The following is a 15,491-nucleotide window of genomic DNA, read 5'->3' as shown; positions in this document are numbered from 1 at the left end:
ATCACCTTTGACTGCCCAAATTAGGGTAGGTTTCCCCTGCATATGCTCTCATTTCAACTTCCTCTTTGCATTCCTTGCACACATTGCAATTACAATTATATAATCATTTATGGAACTTTTAATTTAGTGTCCATCTTTCCTACTAGGTCATAAGCTCCAGGAAAGCAGAAGCCACCTGCTCAGTACTTGGCACAGTCCTTTATGCCTAGAAGATAGCTTGAAAATGTTAATGGATTGAACTGATAAAGGACACTCAAAAGAGGGCATATTCCAGACCACACACCAGATGAGTGCGGCAAGCCCAGGGGAGACTCCAGGCATAATTTAACCTTTATGTCAGCAAGAATTTGGGGTAACAATTTGTGGCCCTGTCATCTAGAGACAACATCTCAACTCTCATTTGTATCACCTATGGTTCCTTGCACTCCATTAGGTGGTAAACAAAGACTGGTTGACTATAGCTCTATTCTGCCTCCTCCCACCACACTCAGTTTTCTATGTTTAAACTATTCCTTCAGCCGTGCTTCATGGCTTGCCTTTTGAAAACTCTCTTTGACAGTTGATGTCAACTTTCATTTAATTACTTGTTTTGTTGACAATTCTCACTCTCTGTTGACTCTTAATTTGATCTTAGCATTCAGTTATTCAGCAAATATTTATTGAAAGCCTACTTGGTGCCAAGAATGTGCCAGGCACTAGAAAAGCTGGCAGTCCCCTTCCAGTGTTGACATGCTAACATGACACCTCAAAAGAATCATTGCACAGAGCAGCCCAACTAAGTTAAATGTTAAGAGAGACCTGAATGCACCCAAATTTGGGCACAGTGTAGAGAGTAGCTGAATAGGAATGCTACCACGGAAAAGCTGGACCAGTTCCCAGCTTATTTTGAGTAAGTGCTTCACAGTGTAGCTCATTATTCATGATTGGAAAACGTTTTTAAAACAAGAGAAATCTACCCAAGCATCATTATAGAAAGATTTTTCCAAGTAAAATAGAAATAACCATACTGGAGTGTTGTTTTTAAATACTTGTCATGCTTTTAAAAGGGTCAATTCAAAGACAACTAAAGCATCACATTCAAAATAATGATAATAATAGAGGCATTGATGCTTGCTGAAAGACTTACACTATCCTTTGGGGATGATTTTAATGACAAAGCTAAGTTTGCGTCGGTTTTTTTTTTTTTCCCAGTCACATCAAGAGTTTATTTAGTGAACATTGATCACCGTAGCCAATACATTATGATACTTACTGCAAAGAAGCCGGTGACTTCTGATTACTCTGTTTGCTGTAAACTGACCAGGGAAGAATGATAGTGTAGAGAGAGCCCCCGGGGGAGAACTGGCTATGAGAAGCCCATGCACTATTGCTTATTTTGGTATTCCTAAAGACTGAATCCCATAGAAATGGATTTGTTTAAGGGAGAATTTTCAAATAAGGTGATCAGCCCCAAAGGGAAATCACATGTCCGTGATGTATTAAGATTTGTGCCTACTCAGACTCAGAGATGAGTGTCTTTCCAAGGTCTCTTCCTGGAATTCCCACATCTTAGAATTTGGCAGCCTAATATAGCTTTCAAAAATAAAAAGCTTTTGGGGCTGGCCCCGTGGCCGAGTGGTTGGGTTCGCGCCCTCCGCTGCGGGCGGCCCGGTGTTTCGTTGGTTCGGGTCCTGGGCGCGGACGTGGCGCTGCTCATCGGGCCGCGCTGGGGCGGCGTCCCACATGCCACAACTAGGACCCACAGCGAGGAATGTGCAGCTATGTGCTGGGGGGCTTTGGGGAGAGGGAGGAAAAATAAAATCTTTAAAAAAAAAAAAAAAAGCTTTTTTATTTCAGAATAGCTTTCTATATACAGAAAAGTTGTAAAGATAGCGCAGATATTCTTATATACCTCACATGCAGTCTCCCCTATTACTAATATCTAACAGTAGGCTGCTTCTTTTGTCACACTTAATGAGCCAATATTGATACATTATTACTAACTAAAGTCCATGCTTTATTCAAATTTCCTTAGTTTTTGCCTAAAGTCCTTTTTACGTACAAAGATCTCATCCAGGATGCCACATTACACTTTTGTTGTCTTGTTCCTTTAGGTTCTTCTTGGCTGTGACAATTTCTCAGATTTTTTTTGGTTTTGATGACCTTACTAGTTTTGAGAATGCTGGTCAGGTATTTTGCGAAGTGACCTTCCTGAGATTTGTCTGATGGTTTTCTCTCGATTAGATGGAGTTTCAGGATTTTGGAGAGGAAGACCACAGAGGTAAAGTGTCATTTTCTTCACATATCAAGGCTGCCTACTATCAGCGTGACTTCTCATTGTTGATGTTGGCCTTGATCACCTGGCTGAGGTCGTGTTTCAGATTTCTCTACTGTGAAGTTACTAGCCCCTTTTCCGTGCTATGCTCTTTGAAAGGAAGTCACTATGTGCAGTCCACTTTTAAGGAGTAGGGAGTTAACTATAAAAATTGTTTGGAATTCTTCTACATGGGAGATTTGTTTATTCTCTCCTATTGATCTATTCAATCATTTATTTATATCAGTATGGACTCGTGGATATTTATTTTATGTTTTGGGTTATAATTCAATACTACATTATTTATTTTCTTGTTCAAATTGTTTCAGCTTTGGCCATTGGGAGCTCTTTCAATTGTCTCCTGTTTCCCTTTCCATGCTCCCATAATTGTGGAGTATTTTTGTTTGTTTGTTTGTTTGTTTTTTGAGCACTTCCTCCCTTTCTGGCACTACAAGATGCTCCAGGCTCATCTTTTATATTTCTTGACCCAGTCCTAGAGTCAGCTATTTTCCAAGGAGCCCTTCTAATGTAGGTTTTGTTTGTTTCTTTGTTGTAGTTTCTGAAGTATTTTGATAGCCACTGTGGTAGGCACTGGACACAAATTGTCTCTCTTAATCCTCATATCGACACCATTAGGGAGCCTTTGACTTCATTTCATAAATATAGAAACTGAGGCTCAAAGAACGTAAATAATTTACCCAAGGCCACACAGTAAGTTAAAAGCAAATTCTAGCCCAAATCTGTGTGACTCCAAAGCTCACACTTTGAACCCTTACACCCCAGGCCAGCCTCCTTTGTTCTCGAAGTTAACATTAGATGGAAACTATGCTATTGTGAACCACTCTGCCTTTTGTGAGATGAAAAGACAAAAGCCAGCCAAACCTTCCTCTGGGAAGACCCCTCAGGATTCCAACCACGCTGATCCCTTCCTTTTCTGAACTTCATTCCCACTGAGAGTTGAAAAACTTCCCTGAACGTGGAAGTTGTTTATGAGCTGTCTTGTGGTTTTCCCTCTTTATCTGCATTCCCAAATCAGATTATTAGCTCCTCAGAGGGCAAGGAAAATATACTGCCCTGTAGGATTATCAAGATAAGTAAACTTCTGGAGGCCACATCACTTCAGAACAGACTGTGCTGCTACAGCTGCCATCGAAGGCAAATGTTAAAATCTGTGCCTTTCGTACCAGGAGAGCAGAGAGCTGGATTGAAGTGATATCACATTGTTGTTATGGTTATTTTTCACTGACTCAGTCTCCCGCTGGGCAAGGAGCTTCTCAAATGTAAAAGTCATATCTCTCCCATTCTCCAGGGCCCAGGACAGGATATAATATGTTCTAGGCACTCAATCAGTGTATATAAAATGCTTAAGGGAAGCTCTCGGGCCGTGGGCCAGAGACTACCTATTCTTGACTTGTGCACAACTTTAACCTCTTATGAAGGCAGTACTATGAAGTGGCTCTAGAGGTAGACAAACTGATAGCAGTGAAAAACGAGAGGTCTCTGATTCATTTAAAAACCCCACTGAAAAGAGAGTAAATGGAGAACAAAATTGAAAAGGAGTAAACTTACATGGTCATAGACAAACGGAAAGAAAATCACGGAAAGTGGGTAGATGAGAACTAGATGTCCCTATAGGATTGAAAGCCACTGTATGGAGTGAATGACCAGGGGCACTTATCCATGAGGCATTAGGTGTAGTGCCTACAGCCCACAGAAGTCATAATGCTCCCTGGAGTGGGGCCAAAAAAGAGGACTGGCTCAAAAATCTGCATAAAGACCAACTGGACTCTACATCTAGCCCCACATCCCATCCCCAGTTGACCCAGTTAGGCAAGTGCCTCTTCCCAGTCTAGCAGAGGATAGGAGAATTGTTTTCTAGAAGGTTCAACCAAAGGACCTCTGGGCTTTGGATTTTAGACACAGATGAAGTTAGGAATGAGGCACCAAAAACAGGTTTAATTGAAAGTCTGTCTCTGAACAGCAAAATGCCCAGCCCTCTTCTCCTCTGACACTCAGGACTCTCACATCTAAAGTTACACCACCACCTTCCTGGCAGGAGTTAGAGAATTCCTCTTTGATGAAACTAGCCCAGAGGTACTGACTGCCCACAGATATTGACATTTGGAGGTTCTCCAGTGAATTAGCCAAATCCCCACTACTGTACCCTATAGAGCTTCCAACCAGCTTTTTTATTACCATCTCAGAGAGGACAGGGCATCAATCAAACAAGGAGAGGATGGTATAAAAAGGAAAGTTCAAAGAATAAGAAAAAGCTCTTGAAAATTAAAAGTATGATAATACAAGTTAAAAAATCAGCATGAAGGTTGGAACTTAAATTTGAGGATATTTGCCGGAAAATAGAACCTAAAGAAAAAGGATTGAACATTAGGAGGAAAAAAAATAAAGCATTTTTTTTTTAATGGAGCATTTATTGACTCTAGGAGAAGGAAAAAGATGTACAAGAAAGAAAAAGGACATGTTAGTTAAAGAACATTACTTGGCTCAGCTGTGGACAACATACACATAATCATAATAATGTAGATTCTGAATATGGATTTAACCAAAGTGGTGTGGAAGAGTAGGTATTATTGCAGAAAGTCAATGGCTAGGAGCTGAAGATGATAAATCAAGAGTAGCATAGAAGCCGATTTTGGGCCACAGGGAGGGAAATACCTGAAGAAGCATCCTAGCAAGTTGAAAGCTCTTATGGGGGTGAGAGGTATGAACCCCTGGTCTTTGATATAAGCTTTGTAGTATTTGACATTTATATGGACTGTTTTGATATAAGAATAAATAATACATTTTTAAAAATCAGATATGATAGTTTTTAAATATCAGCATGATGGAGCATTTACTGTTCAAATAGCCACACGCATACAGCAGCCCCTGGAGGATGTTGTGGAACAAATAATGTTCATTTCAGTGGTCTTGAGTCATCAAGAAAAGGTCTGATTTGGGCCGTCCCAGTGGCGCAGCAGTTAAGTGCTCATGTTCCGCTTCATCGGCCTGGGGTTCACCTGTTTGGATCCTGGGTGCAAACCTGCATACACACTGCTTGGCAAGGCGTCCCACACTGTGGCAGGCGTCCCACATATAAAGTAGAGGAAGATGGGCACGGATGTTAGCTCAGGGCCAGTCTTCCTCAGCAAACAGAGGAGGATTGGCGGCAGATGTTAGCTCAGGGCTAATCTTCCTAAAAAAAAAAGAAACAAAGAAAGAAAAGGTCTGATTCTGTTCTGCTTTAGAGAAACACATGTGATGGGGATTCTTCTCTGTCAAAATTCTGCAGACTTTTGTTATTTGGGGAGAATTCTGATGTGGACCTGTTCTTCTCACCCAATGTGGGAGAAATGATGCATTGCCTCCCTCCCTCATCTACCACACAGCCTCACCCTGTGTCCAGAAGAATTGTGGGCTGGTTGGCCACAGACTGACCTGATCTGGTCCAGAACTCTGATCTTCATCATTAGCCGCAGTTCTGCCAGTCTTCTTTCTGCCAGACAGAGCTGAGCCTCCTAGTGGTTCCCTGCAAGCCCTTTGTCCTCGGATGGTTGCCTTGAGGTCAGTTTCTGAAAGTCATTGGCCCCAGAGCAAGATCTCCTGTGGCAGAAATTAACCTCCCAGACCCAGAGACTGCGGTGGTGAGTGGGAGGGAGGTAGGGGGAAGAGAAGAAGCTGAGAGGGCAGAATTGAGCTTCTCAGACATGAAAGAGAGTGTTTCCCCTACTTCTTCTAATACCACGGAGACCCCAGGGATGCTTTGCTTGGCTGGTATTTCCTGATTTAGTCTCAGTAAGCAGAGCCAGAGAGCTAAATGAAATCACATTGACCCAGCTGCCATGGGAGGCACTTCAGTGCTTGTTAGCTGGTTCGTGCTTTTTTCCTGGTAATCTTTCTGTTATCAGGTATTTGGGAGGATTACAGCAATGTGTCCCAGGCTAGATCGAGGCTCTTTGTTTAAACCCTGATGTAGCAAAGACTCAATTTCCCAGGATGTTAGCCTATTAGAACAATTAATGCTAAATTATACTATTTTGACATGATAATAAAAAAGAGTGGGTGGCTTTATTATATCTCTTGCTATAAAACTTGATCCAAGCTGTTGGAGATTTTTTTCCATGATAGAATTATTTGAATATTATTAAGAGTAGGCAGGTGACATATGAAGATACTGGGATTTGAAAGATGATGGGGAGCCAGCCACATATAGGGAGATCCTTTGAAATATGGAAACAGAGAATGTTGGAAATGGAACAAAATCCTGACTCAAAGCACAGGTGGGTCGTGAGGACTCGGTAACGCAGACGAAGGGCTTCCTCACTTCTCTCCCTCTCCCTCCCCCGCCCTTACCCTAACAGCTGTGGAGGACTTACTGTGTGCCTGGCACTGGGCCGTGTGTATTAATTACACGTAGAATCTAATAATGTCAATAATAGGTGTATTTTAATAATATGGTAATAACTAATATTTGTACCATCCTGCGTATAAAGAAACTGAAGCTTGGAACAGTTATGTAATTTTCCTAAAGTCACCCCACTAGCAAGTGGTACAGTGGGGTTTAGAAACCAGGGTTTCTACTGCATATGTGGCACATAGTGAGGGCTCAGTTATGTCAGCCGTGAGTTTGCTGATGGTGTCCGTGTTGATGGTGCAGAATGCAAAGAATGAACCACAGAACAGTTAAATGATTTGCTCAAGGTCACACACTGGTCAGTGGCAGTGAGCTTATCCAGTTCCCTGATTCAGGTCCTCCTTCTCTCTCCCACGTTTCTGAAAACACAAAGAAAAATGTCAGCACACCAACTTCTAGAAACAAATAACCTCCTGTCTAGGTTCCAGGTTCTGAATCCTCACATTACTTGAATAGTTTTAAGTTTTAAGTAGAACTGTTAAGCACTGCCAGAAACAATGCCCAAGAAACTATTTTAGGCTAATATTTGTTTCCTAGTGGCCAAAAAAACCCAAAAAAAGACCTACAGCAATATTAGATTCAGTGTATTTCATCCTCCCTGACCCAGTTGAAAAAAAAAGACCAAGTTTTTTCATCAGGTAAAATTTTAACTTTAAACCATTGTGTGGGATTACAGGGAGGCAGTGGGTGCACTGATGTGGCAGAAGTCATCATCTCTCCCCCTGACACTAGGACAGCAGCTCTCATCCAAGGTGAACTGGGTATTTAGGGCCTGAGTGGGTCATGGGTCTGAGTCCATCCATTTTAGCAGTTCACCTTGGGGGGGAGAGACCATGACTCTAGACCATCAATCTATGGTAAAATGCCTTGGTGGTGGCCCCATTCTCCCCTCTCCTCTGCTTGTGAAAACTACCTCAGGCCTTGGTGTTGGCTGCCTGTCAGCACAGGCCTGCCACTCTGCCATATGCAGGTACTAGGCTGGGCTCGCTGATCTGGTCCCATGCCCTGCCAGTTTTAGAAGGAAAAAGACATTAGATGAGCAGCCCCAAACCGTCCTACCTCCATGATCTCCTCTTCCATTCCAACTTGGCACAATCATATCTATAGTCTTTTCAAGGCTCAGCTCAAGCACTAGCATCTCCTCTGCTTCCCACTCCACAGCCTCAAACTATGAACAGTCTGACCCTTCAGGAAAGTTCTCCACACACTTCGTTTGCAGCTCCATAATCACCCTTCCTGTTCCCTGCCTGGTATTATACGTGGGCCATCTCATTGTCCCCATGTCAACATAAGACTTGCCTATCTTCAGTTTCCTCATAACTCGTAGGACAATGATTTTTCTGTATTTGGGACCCTGCGTAGTGGTGTTATTACATTTTCAGGCAGGTATATGTCGTGTGGTAACAAAGGTTTGGAAAGACGAGAATGACTACCCACATTCTTTTTTCTAATAACAACTATCTGATTACTGACATGTTCTGTCAGAGATTCATCCTTTAGTTTATGGCTTTAGTTTCCTCCACGAAAGGGAGAATATCTTAGCCATGTGTTGGCACACTGTGGCCTGTGGGCTAAATCTGGCCCTCTGCCTATTCTCATGTGACCAGTGAAGTAAGGATAGTTTTTATATTTTTAAATGATTGAGGAAAAAAAGGAAGCATAATATTTCATGACACAGTAAGTTTATATTAAATTTTAAGTTTAAAATTATATGAAATTCAAATATCATTGTCATGAATAAAGTTTTACTGGAATACAGCCATACTCATTTGTCCCTGTACTGTCTATGGCTGTTTTTGCACCAAAATAGCAGATTTGAGTAGTTACCACAAAGACGATACATCACACAAAGCCTAAAATATTTACTATGAGGCTTTTTACAGAAAAAATGTGCCAAACCCTGTTCTGAGTCATTCTCAATGTGAAAATTGTGAAAAAAGGAGTGGGGTGTCCTTTTTGCTGAAGGGGGAGGAGAATGAAGGCACAGAGTGCCTAGAGGAAAAGAAATCTGGAGACAAGAAAAAAGAGGAGTCAAAGGCCTACTTGGAGATGCCAGGTCTCCTGGGTCTGTACACGTGTGTGGCAAACATCTCTGCCTGGAGAAGATGTCAATCTTCCCAAGGAACACCTGGATCTCACAGCTGGTGGACTTGCCCAGGGGCAGAAAGTTTGTGTAAACTTAATGCTCTCCCTTAGGGACTCCGAAGGGTTCCTTTGGAGAAACCATAAACTAGACAGGGTAGGATTAGGAGATTATCAGTCATTCCTGATGATTCCAAGTACCAAGATTAACTAACATCTGCAGTAAGATCTAAAGGGCTCTATGTCCCACTTATCTCTGATTCAATAATATTTCTGTGTGTGAAATCCATTTTGCTTGTGTCTGTTTATGTGTCTCTTTGGGAGAAATCCATTTTGGATGAATGCCAATTAATTATCACATATGTGGGGATCATTAAACATTTGGAGTTTTCAAATAAAGACACATCAATTAGATCTTGGTTTAAACCAGTTCAGCCCCTTGGAGAGTTGGAATTACAGGTTTTTTGTTTAGAAATCTGCCACTTTCAAGCATTTCTCTTATTTTCTTATTACAGGGGAATGCCCTTTACTTCAAATCTGCCAGAAATGTTACAGTGAACATTCTCAATGACCAGACTAAAGTTCTAACTCAGCTGATAACAGGTAAGGAAAGATAGAACTTAGCAGCACCTGGTCCACACTAAACACTCAGAAAATGTAGATTCGAAGGTTGAATGAAACACCACGTGCAGTAAAGACAAGCCTGTCTGCTAACACATTGTACAGTGGGAGGAGGGGAATGTAGCGTGTGTTCCCTGATTCTACTGAAGGGTAGAGTTGCATCAGGTACACACGTTTAATTTATGCAAATCCGATAATCCTTGTTCAGGGGAGGAAATAAACTATTTTTCATGTAACATGGCTCCTAAACACAAGCCAGCTGCTTCATCTGGTGTTTCCCATGGAAAAGCTCTCTGCTCCAGTGTTGGAGGAAATGCTGGCTGTGTTGGATTATTGGAGAGATAGCAGAGTATACACAAAACCAGGCATGCCAGACTTTATGGGTGCTAAAAGGGATTTTTAATGGGTGTTTGAATCCATGCCATAGTTGCCGTATGTGCTAACTTTGAACCTAGCTCAACTGCAAGAGGCAGATGTAGCCCCACTGAATACGTGTGTGTGGTTCCTTTCAATCTAGCAGATCTGCTCCTCACAACTGTGGAAAGCACCCACTGGGTTTCATGCTGCCTATTCCTGAAATTTAAACAAGGATTGGTTATTCACAATAATGATTATAATGATGAGCACGAGCATCATGGCTGTGATAAAGTGTTGAGTGGTCTGATTAATGCCCCCTCTGTAGGTTATGAGCAGCAATAAACAGGAGCTGTAAGGTACCCCCACAGTAGAAGGGAAGAGGAGTGTGTGTCTGAATGGCTGGCACTGTTACACTTCCAGACAGAAGATGCCATTTGTGTGGCTTCAGGGATGAGAGAGGAGTGTACAGATGGACATTTTGAGAAGCCAGTTGCCCAAATGCCCTGAAATGTTCCTGTGACTAAAACATCTGGAGCCCCACTAATAAACACACCTCTGGGAAACAAGTGACTTTGGACCCAGAGTCTCGCTGGAGAAAAAGAATCGTCCCCCGGCCACTGCCTCCACCCCGCAGGAGTGCTGCATACGAGTGCCTAGAGACCACAGCCAAGGGGTGGCTTGGACCTTGTATCAGTGGAGGGACTCAGGGGTGGAAGGAACCGCAGCACGGCAGAGCCCGTAATCCATAAACATGTTGTTCCAGCATGCGGCTGGATTGTCGGCCTTGCTTATGTAACATCTGGCCCACAGTAACAATGCTAAATAATTAAATAAACAGCTTCAGTAAGCAATGATTTAAGCGGCATGTGTGAAAATTGCCTCCAGGAGGGAAATAAATCCAACCTCCAGCTCCCAGATTCCTGCGTTTAAAAGGAACTTATTTAGCCTGCTGCTCATTTGCCATTTATTTGCAGTGGGAGATTTGGTTTACTTGAGAGATTTTGTTTTGATAAAGCTGGTGCTGCCCAAATGACTATTGTTCAACAAAAGAGTCAGTCAGTCAATCTCTCTCTCCCCCTCCTTCTCTCTCTTCTCCTCTGCCCCATCCCCACCTCCTCCTTTCCTTTTGCTTCTCTCTTCCAACTCCCCCTGTCTCTCCCCTTGACTGCTCTCCTTTCTCTCCCTCTTTTCGTCTCCCTTTGTCTCCCTCTCCCTTCCCTCTCTCCTTCCTTTCTCTCTCTCCTTCCCTCTCTCCCTATCCCTACCTTCTTGCTCTCTGCCCCTTCTTCTTTCTTCCTTCTCCTTCCCCTCCCTCCCCATTCTCTCTCTCCTTTCCCTTTTCCATTCTCTCCTCTCTCTCACCTCCCTCATCCCTATGTCTGTCTCCCCGCCCAAGTTAGGTCTCTTGGGAGCTGACACACCAAGCCCTAACTCTTTAGGTAAGGCACAAGATAACTAATATTAAAATGAGATGGGCAAGAAGCCATCTCAACACTAGCCAGCAGGAGTCTTTCAAGAAGATTTCTACATGGAGATTGAAACAGCAATCAAAAACCTCCCAAACAATAAAAGTCCAGGACCAGATGGCTTCCCTGGTGAATTCTACCAAACATTCAAAGAAGACTTTAATACCTACCTTCCTCAAACTCTTCCAAAAAATTGAAAAGGAGGATAGGCTTCCTAACTCATTCTACGACGTCAACATTATCCTGATACCAAAACCAGACAAGGACAACAGAAAAAAAGAAAATTACAAGCCAATATCACTGATGAACATCGAGGCAAAAATCCTCAACAAAATACAACAATACATTAAAAAGATCATACATCATGATCAAGTGGGTTTCATTCCAGGGGTGCAGGGATGGTTCAACATCTGCAAATCTATCAATGAGATACAGCACATTAACATAATGAAGAATAGAAATCACATGATCATCTCAATAGAGGAAGAGAAAACATTTGACAAGATACAGCATCCATTTATGATAAAAACTCTAAATAAAATGGGTATAGAAGGAAAATACCTCAACGTAATAAAGGCTGTATATGACAAACCCACAGCAAATATCATTCTCAATGGAGAAAAGCTGAAAGCTACCCCTTTAAGAACAGGAACTAGATAAGGATGCCCACTGTCAGCACTCTTATTTAACATAGTATTGGAAGTCCTAGCCAGAAGAATCAGGCAAGAAAAAGAAATAAAAGGGATCCACATTGGAAAAGAAGAAGTGAAACTGTCACTCTTTGCAGACAAAATGATTTTATATCTAGAAAACCCTAAAGAATTCACTGAAAAACTTTTAGAAACAATAGAGGAATACAGTCAAGTCACGGGATACAAAATCAATGTACAAAAATCGGTTGTGTTTCTATACACTAACAACAAAGTAGCAGAAAAAGAAATTAAGAATACAATCCCATTTACAATTGCAAGAAAAAGAATAAAATACCTAGCAATAAACTTAACCAAAGAGGTGAAATACCTGTACACCAAAAACTATAAAGCATTGTTGAAAGAAACTGAAGAAGACACAAAGAAATGGAAAGATATTCCATGCTCTTGGATTGGAAGAATTAACATCGTTAAAATGTCCATACTTCCCAAAGCAATCTACAGATTCAACACAATCCCTGTCAAAGGTCCAAGAACATTTTTCACAGAAATAGAACAAAGAATCCTAAAATTTATATGGAACAACAAAAGACCCCAAATAGCCAAAGGAATTCCTGAGAAAAAGAACAAAGCTGGAGGTATCTCACTCCCTGATTTCAAAATATACTACAAAGCCATAGTAACCAAACCAGCATAGTACTGGCACAAAAACAGACACACACATCAATGGAACAGAATCAAGACCCCAGAAATAAACCTACACATTTATGGACAGCTAATATTCGACAAGGGAGCCAAGAGCATACAATGGAGAAAGGAGAGTCTCTTCAATAAATGATGTTGGGAAAACTGGACAGCCACATGCAAAAGAATGAAAGTAGACCATTCCTTTACACCATGTGCAAAAATCAACTCAAAATCGATTAAAGACTTGGATGTAAGACCCAAAACCATGAAACTCCTAGAGGAAAACATAGGCAGTACGCTCTTTGACATCAGTCCTAGCAGCATATTTTCAAGTACCCTATCTGACCAGGCAAGGCAAACAAAAGGAAAAATGAACAAATGGGACTACATCAAACTGAAAACTTCTGCACAGAAAAGGAAACCATCAACAAAACGAAAAAACAACCTAACAATTGGGAGAAGATATTTGCAAACCATATATCAGATAAGGGATTAATATCCAAAATATACAAAGAACCCGTACAGCTCAACAACAAGAAAACCAACAACCCAATTAAAAAATGGGCAAAAGATCTAAACAGAGATTTCTCCAAAGAAGATATACGGATGGCCAACAGGCACATGAAATGATGCTCAACGTCATTAGCTCTCAGGGAAATGCAAATCAAAACTACAATGAGGTATCACCTCACTCCGGTCAGAATGGCTATAATTAACAAGACAGGAAACAACAAATGTTGGAGATGATGTGGAGAGATGGGAACCCTTGTACACTGCTGGTGGGAGTGCAAACTGGTGCAGCCACTACGGAAAGCAGTATGGAGTTGCGTCAGAAAATTAAGAATAGATCTACCATATGATCCAGCTATCCCACTGCTGGGTATTTATCCAAAGAACTTGATAACACAAAGGCATAAAAATGCCTGCACCCCTATGTTCACTGCAGCATTATACACAATAGCCAAGACTTGGAAGCAACCTAGGTGCCCATCAGGGGATGAATAGATAAAGAAGATGTGGTATATATACACAATAGAATACTACTCAACCATAAGAAATGATGAAATCTGGCCTTGTGTGACAACATGGATGGATCTTGAGGGTATTGTGCTGAGTGAAATAAGTCAGAGGGAGAAAGTCCAATACCATATGATCTCTCTCATAAGTAGAAGATAAAAACAACGACAAACAAACACATAGCAACGGAGAATGGATTGATGGTTACCATGGTGGAAGGGGGTTAGGGCAAAAGGTGTGATTAGGCTCACATGTGAGGGGATAGACTATAATTAGTTTTTGGGTGGTGAACATGATGTAATCTACACAGAATTCAGACTATATTACGATGTGCATCCGAAAGCTATATAATGTTATAATCCAATGTTATTGCAATTAAAAATAAAATAAATAGATAAATAAATAAAAAGAGGATTTCTACAGAGGAGAGTAGATTGTTCAAAATATAATTGTAAGCACATATACACATGGACACTCACCCCTAAAGTTTCCCTTGAGGGTTCTCCTTTTACATTTACACACATGGGGGAAAGCATAGAGCGGTTCCAGAAGACAATATCTTATAAAGCCTGTTACACTTGATGGTGTACTTACCGGAGAGCAATGACCCCTGCTGTCCAAGTGGCCAGGTTTGCTAAGGCAATTCTGAGGACTCAAGATTCTCCTGCTTATCTAAAGAATGTCTCAAAAGCCCAGAAGATGTTCCAATATTAGCCATTCAGTTAATCTTTTCGCAGGAAACAATGCTTTAAATGGTATTTAAGTTCCCAGGCTAGGCTGCAATCACACTGGATCATCCTGCTGCTGATTTAGTATCGTCTCGGTGGTGGGTCCGAACGGGAAACCCTCTGACCTGCAAGGAGGAAGTTGTCGCGTAGTCTTCCACAGCATCTTGCCAGTGTGGGGAAGAGTCCCAGGATCCAGGGAGTTGGGGAAATAAATTAGGCTGGATGGCCCCCAGGCTTTCCAGCTCCCAGAATGGTGGCAGTGGCATGACTAGGAGAATACTGGTGCATCCTGGTGGATTCCAGTCTTTCTCTCTGTTGAGGCAATTAATTAAGAGGTACTTCACACGTATACTGCTGCACGCACAGGGGGATTATCTGAAGATTAGTTTCGGGTTAAGAATAATGATTTTCTTCCATCCCAGGGAGGAACAATGGGTTCACCAGGAGACCTCCTGAGCAGTCTCCAGCTGCATTTGCATTTCTCTCTAGAATCACGTTTTTAAGATTTCACACGTCCAAGGAGGTTTGGCAGCCCCAGGTGAAATCGACAAAAGGACAAGTCATCTGCACCATTGAGCCGGCCATCCCTCCTTGGGTTTTTGGCTAAAACTCCCAATTACTGAGCTTTATACACTCAAATGGTTCTAGGCCTTGGTAAATCCCATTGTTTTCTGAGAAGCCCTGAAAAGCAAGATAATTGTGTTTTGTGTTCCCTGATTGCTGCGGTCTCTTCAGTATACTCTCCTGTCTGTCTCACACACCACTCGTAAGTTCAGAGTAAACTCAGTTTATACACGGGCAGGTGTCCTTGACTGACTCCTCAAGGTCATATCTCCTGTAATTGCCCAGATCCTTAGAGGCAAAGTCCAAGCATTTGTATCCCCAGTCATACTGCCAGTTTATCATCTGACAGGATCCAGAGTGGGCAAGCTATGCTCCCCTATGCGTATCATAAGGTCATTCATTCGTTCATTCATTAGCACTTCTTTACCTCCAGATCCCCAGTATCTCCCCTAAAAAATGGTAACAAGCCCAGAGCATTGACAAGTATTACAGAATTTACTGAAGGTTTTGGTGTGTCCAAGAAGACAGCTGCCTCTTAGGTCTTGCAGAACAAGCTAATACAAATCCCTCATTGTACCTCTCTGTTCTTTCAAGATCTCTCTCTGGTCCTTGTCT

At 41.9% G+C, this 15,491-nt stretch overlaps 1 protein-coding gene across 3 annotated transcripts in view; it reads left to right on the top strand.

Moving 5' to 3' along the window:
- SGCD (sarcoglycan delta) overlaps positions 1 to 15,491 on the top strand; it is a 421,373-nt gene that overhangs the window by 272,071 nt on the left and 133,811 nt on the right. For all 3 annotated transcript variants that reach the window (XM_070570405.1, XM_008514833.2, XM_070570404.1), the window contains exon 4: positions 9,302 to 9,389. In XM_070570405.1, the coding sequence (XP_070426506.1) occupies positions 9,302 to 9,389 (88 nt within the window). The remainder of the gene's footprint in view (positions 1 to 9,301; positions 9,390 to 15,491) is intronic.

Source organism: Equus przewalskii, chromosome 13, assembly GCF_037783145.1.
Source record: "Equus przewalskii isolate Varuska chromosome 13, EquPr2, whole genome shotgun sequence".
NCBI classification, from domain to species: domain Eukaryota; kingdom Metazoa; phylum Chordata; class Mammalia; order Perissodactyla; family Equidae; genus Equus; species Equus przewalskii.
This window is presented reverse-complemented; position numbering and strand designations above follow the sequence as displayed.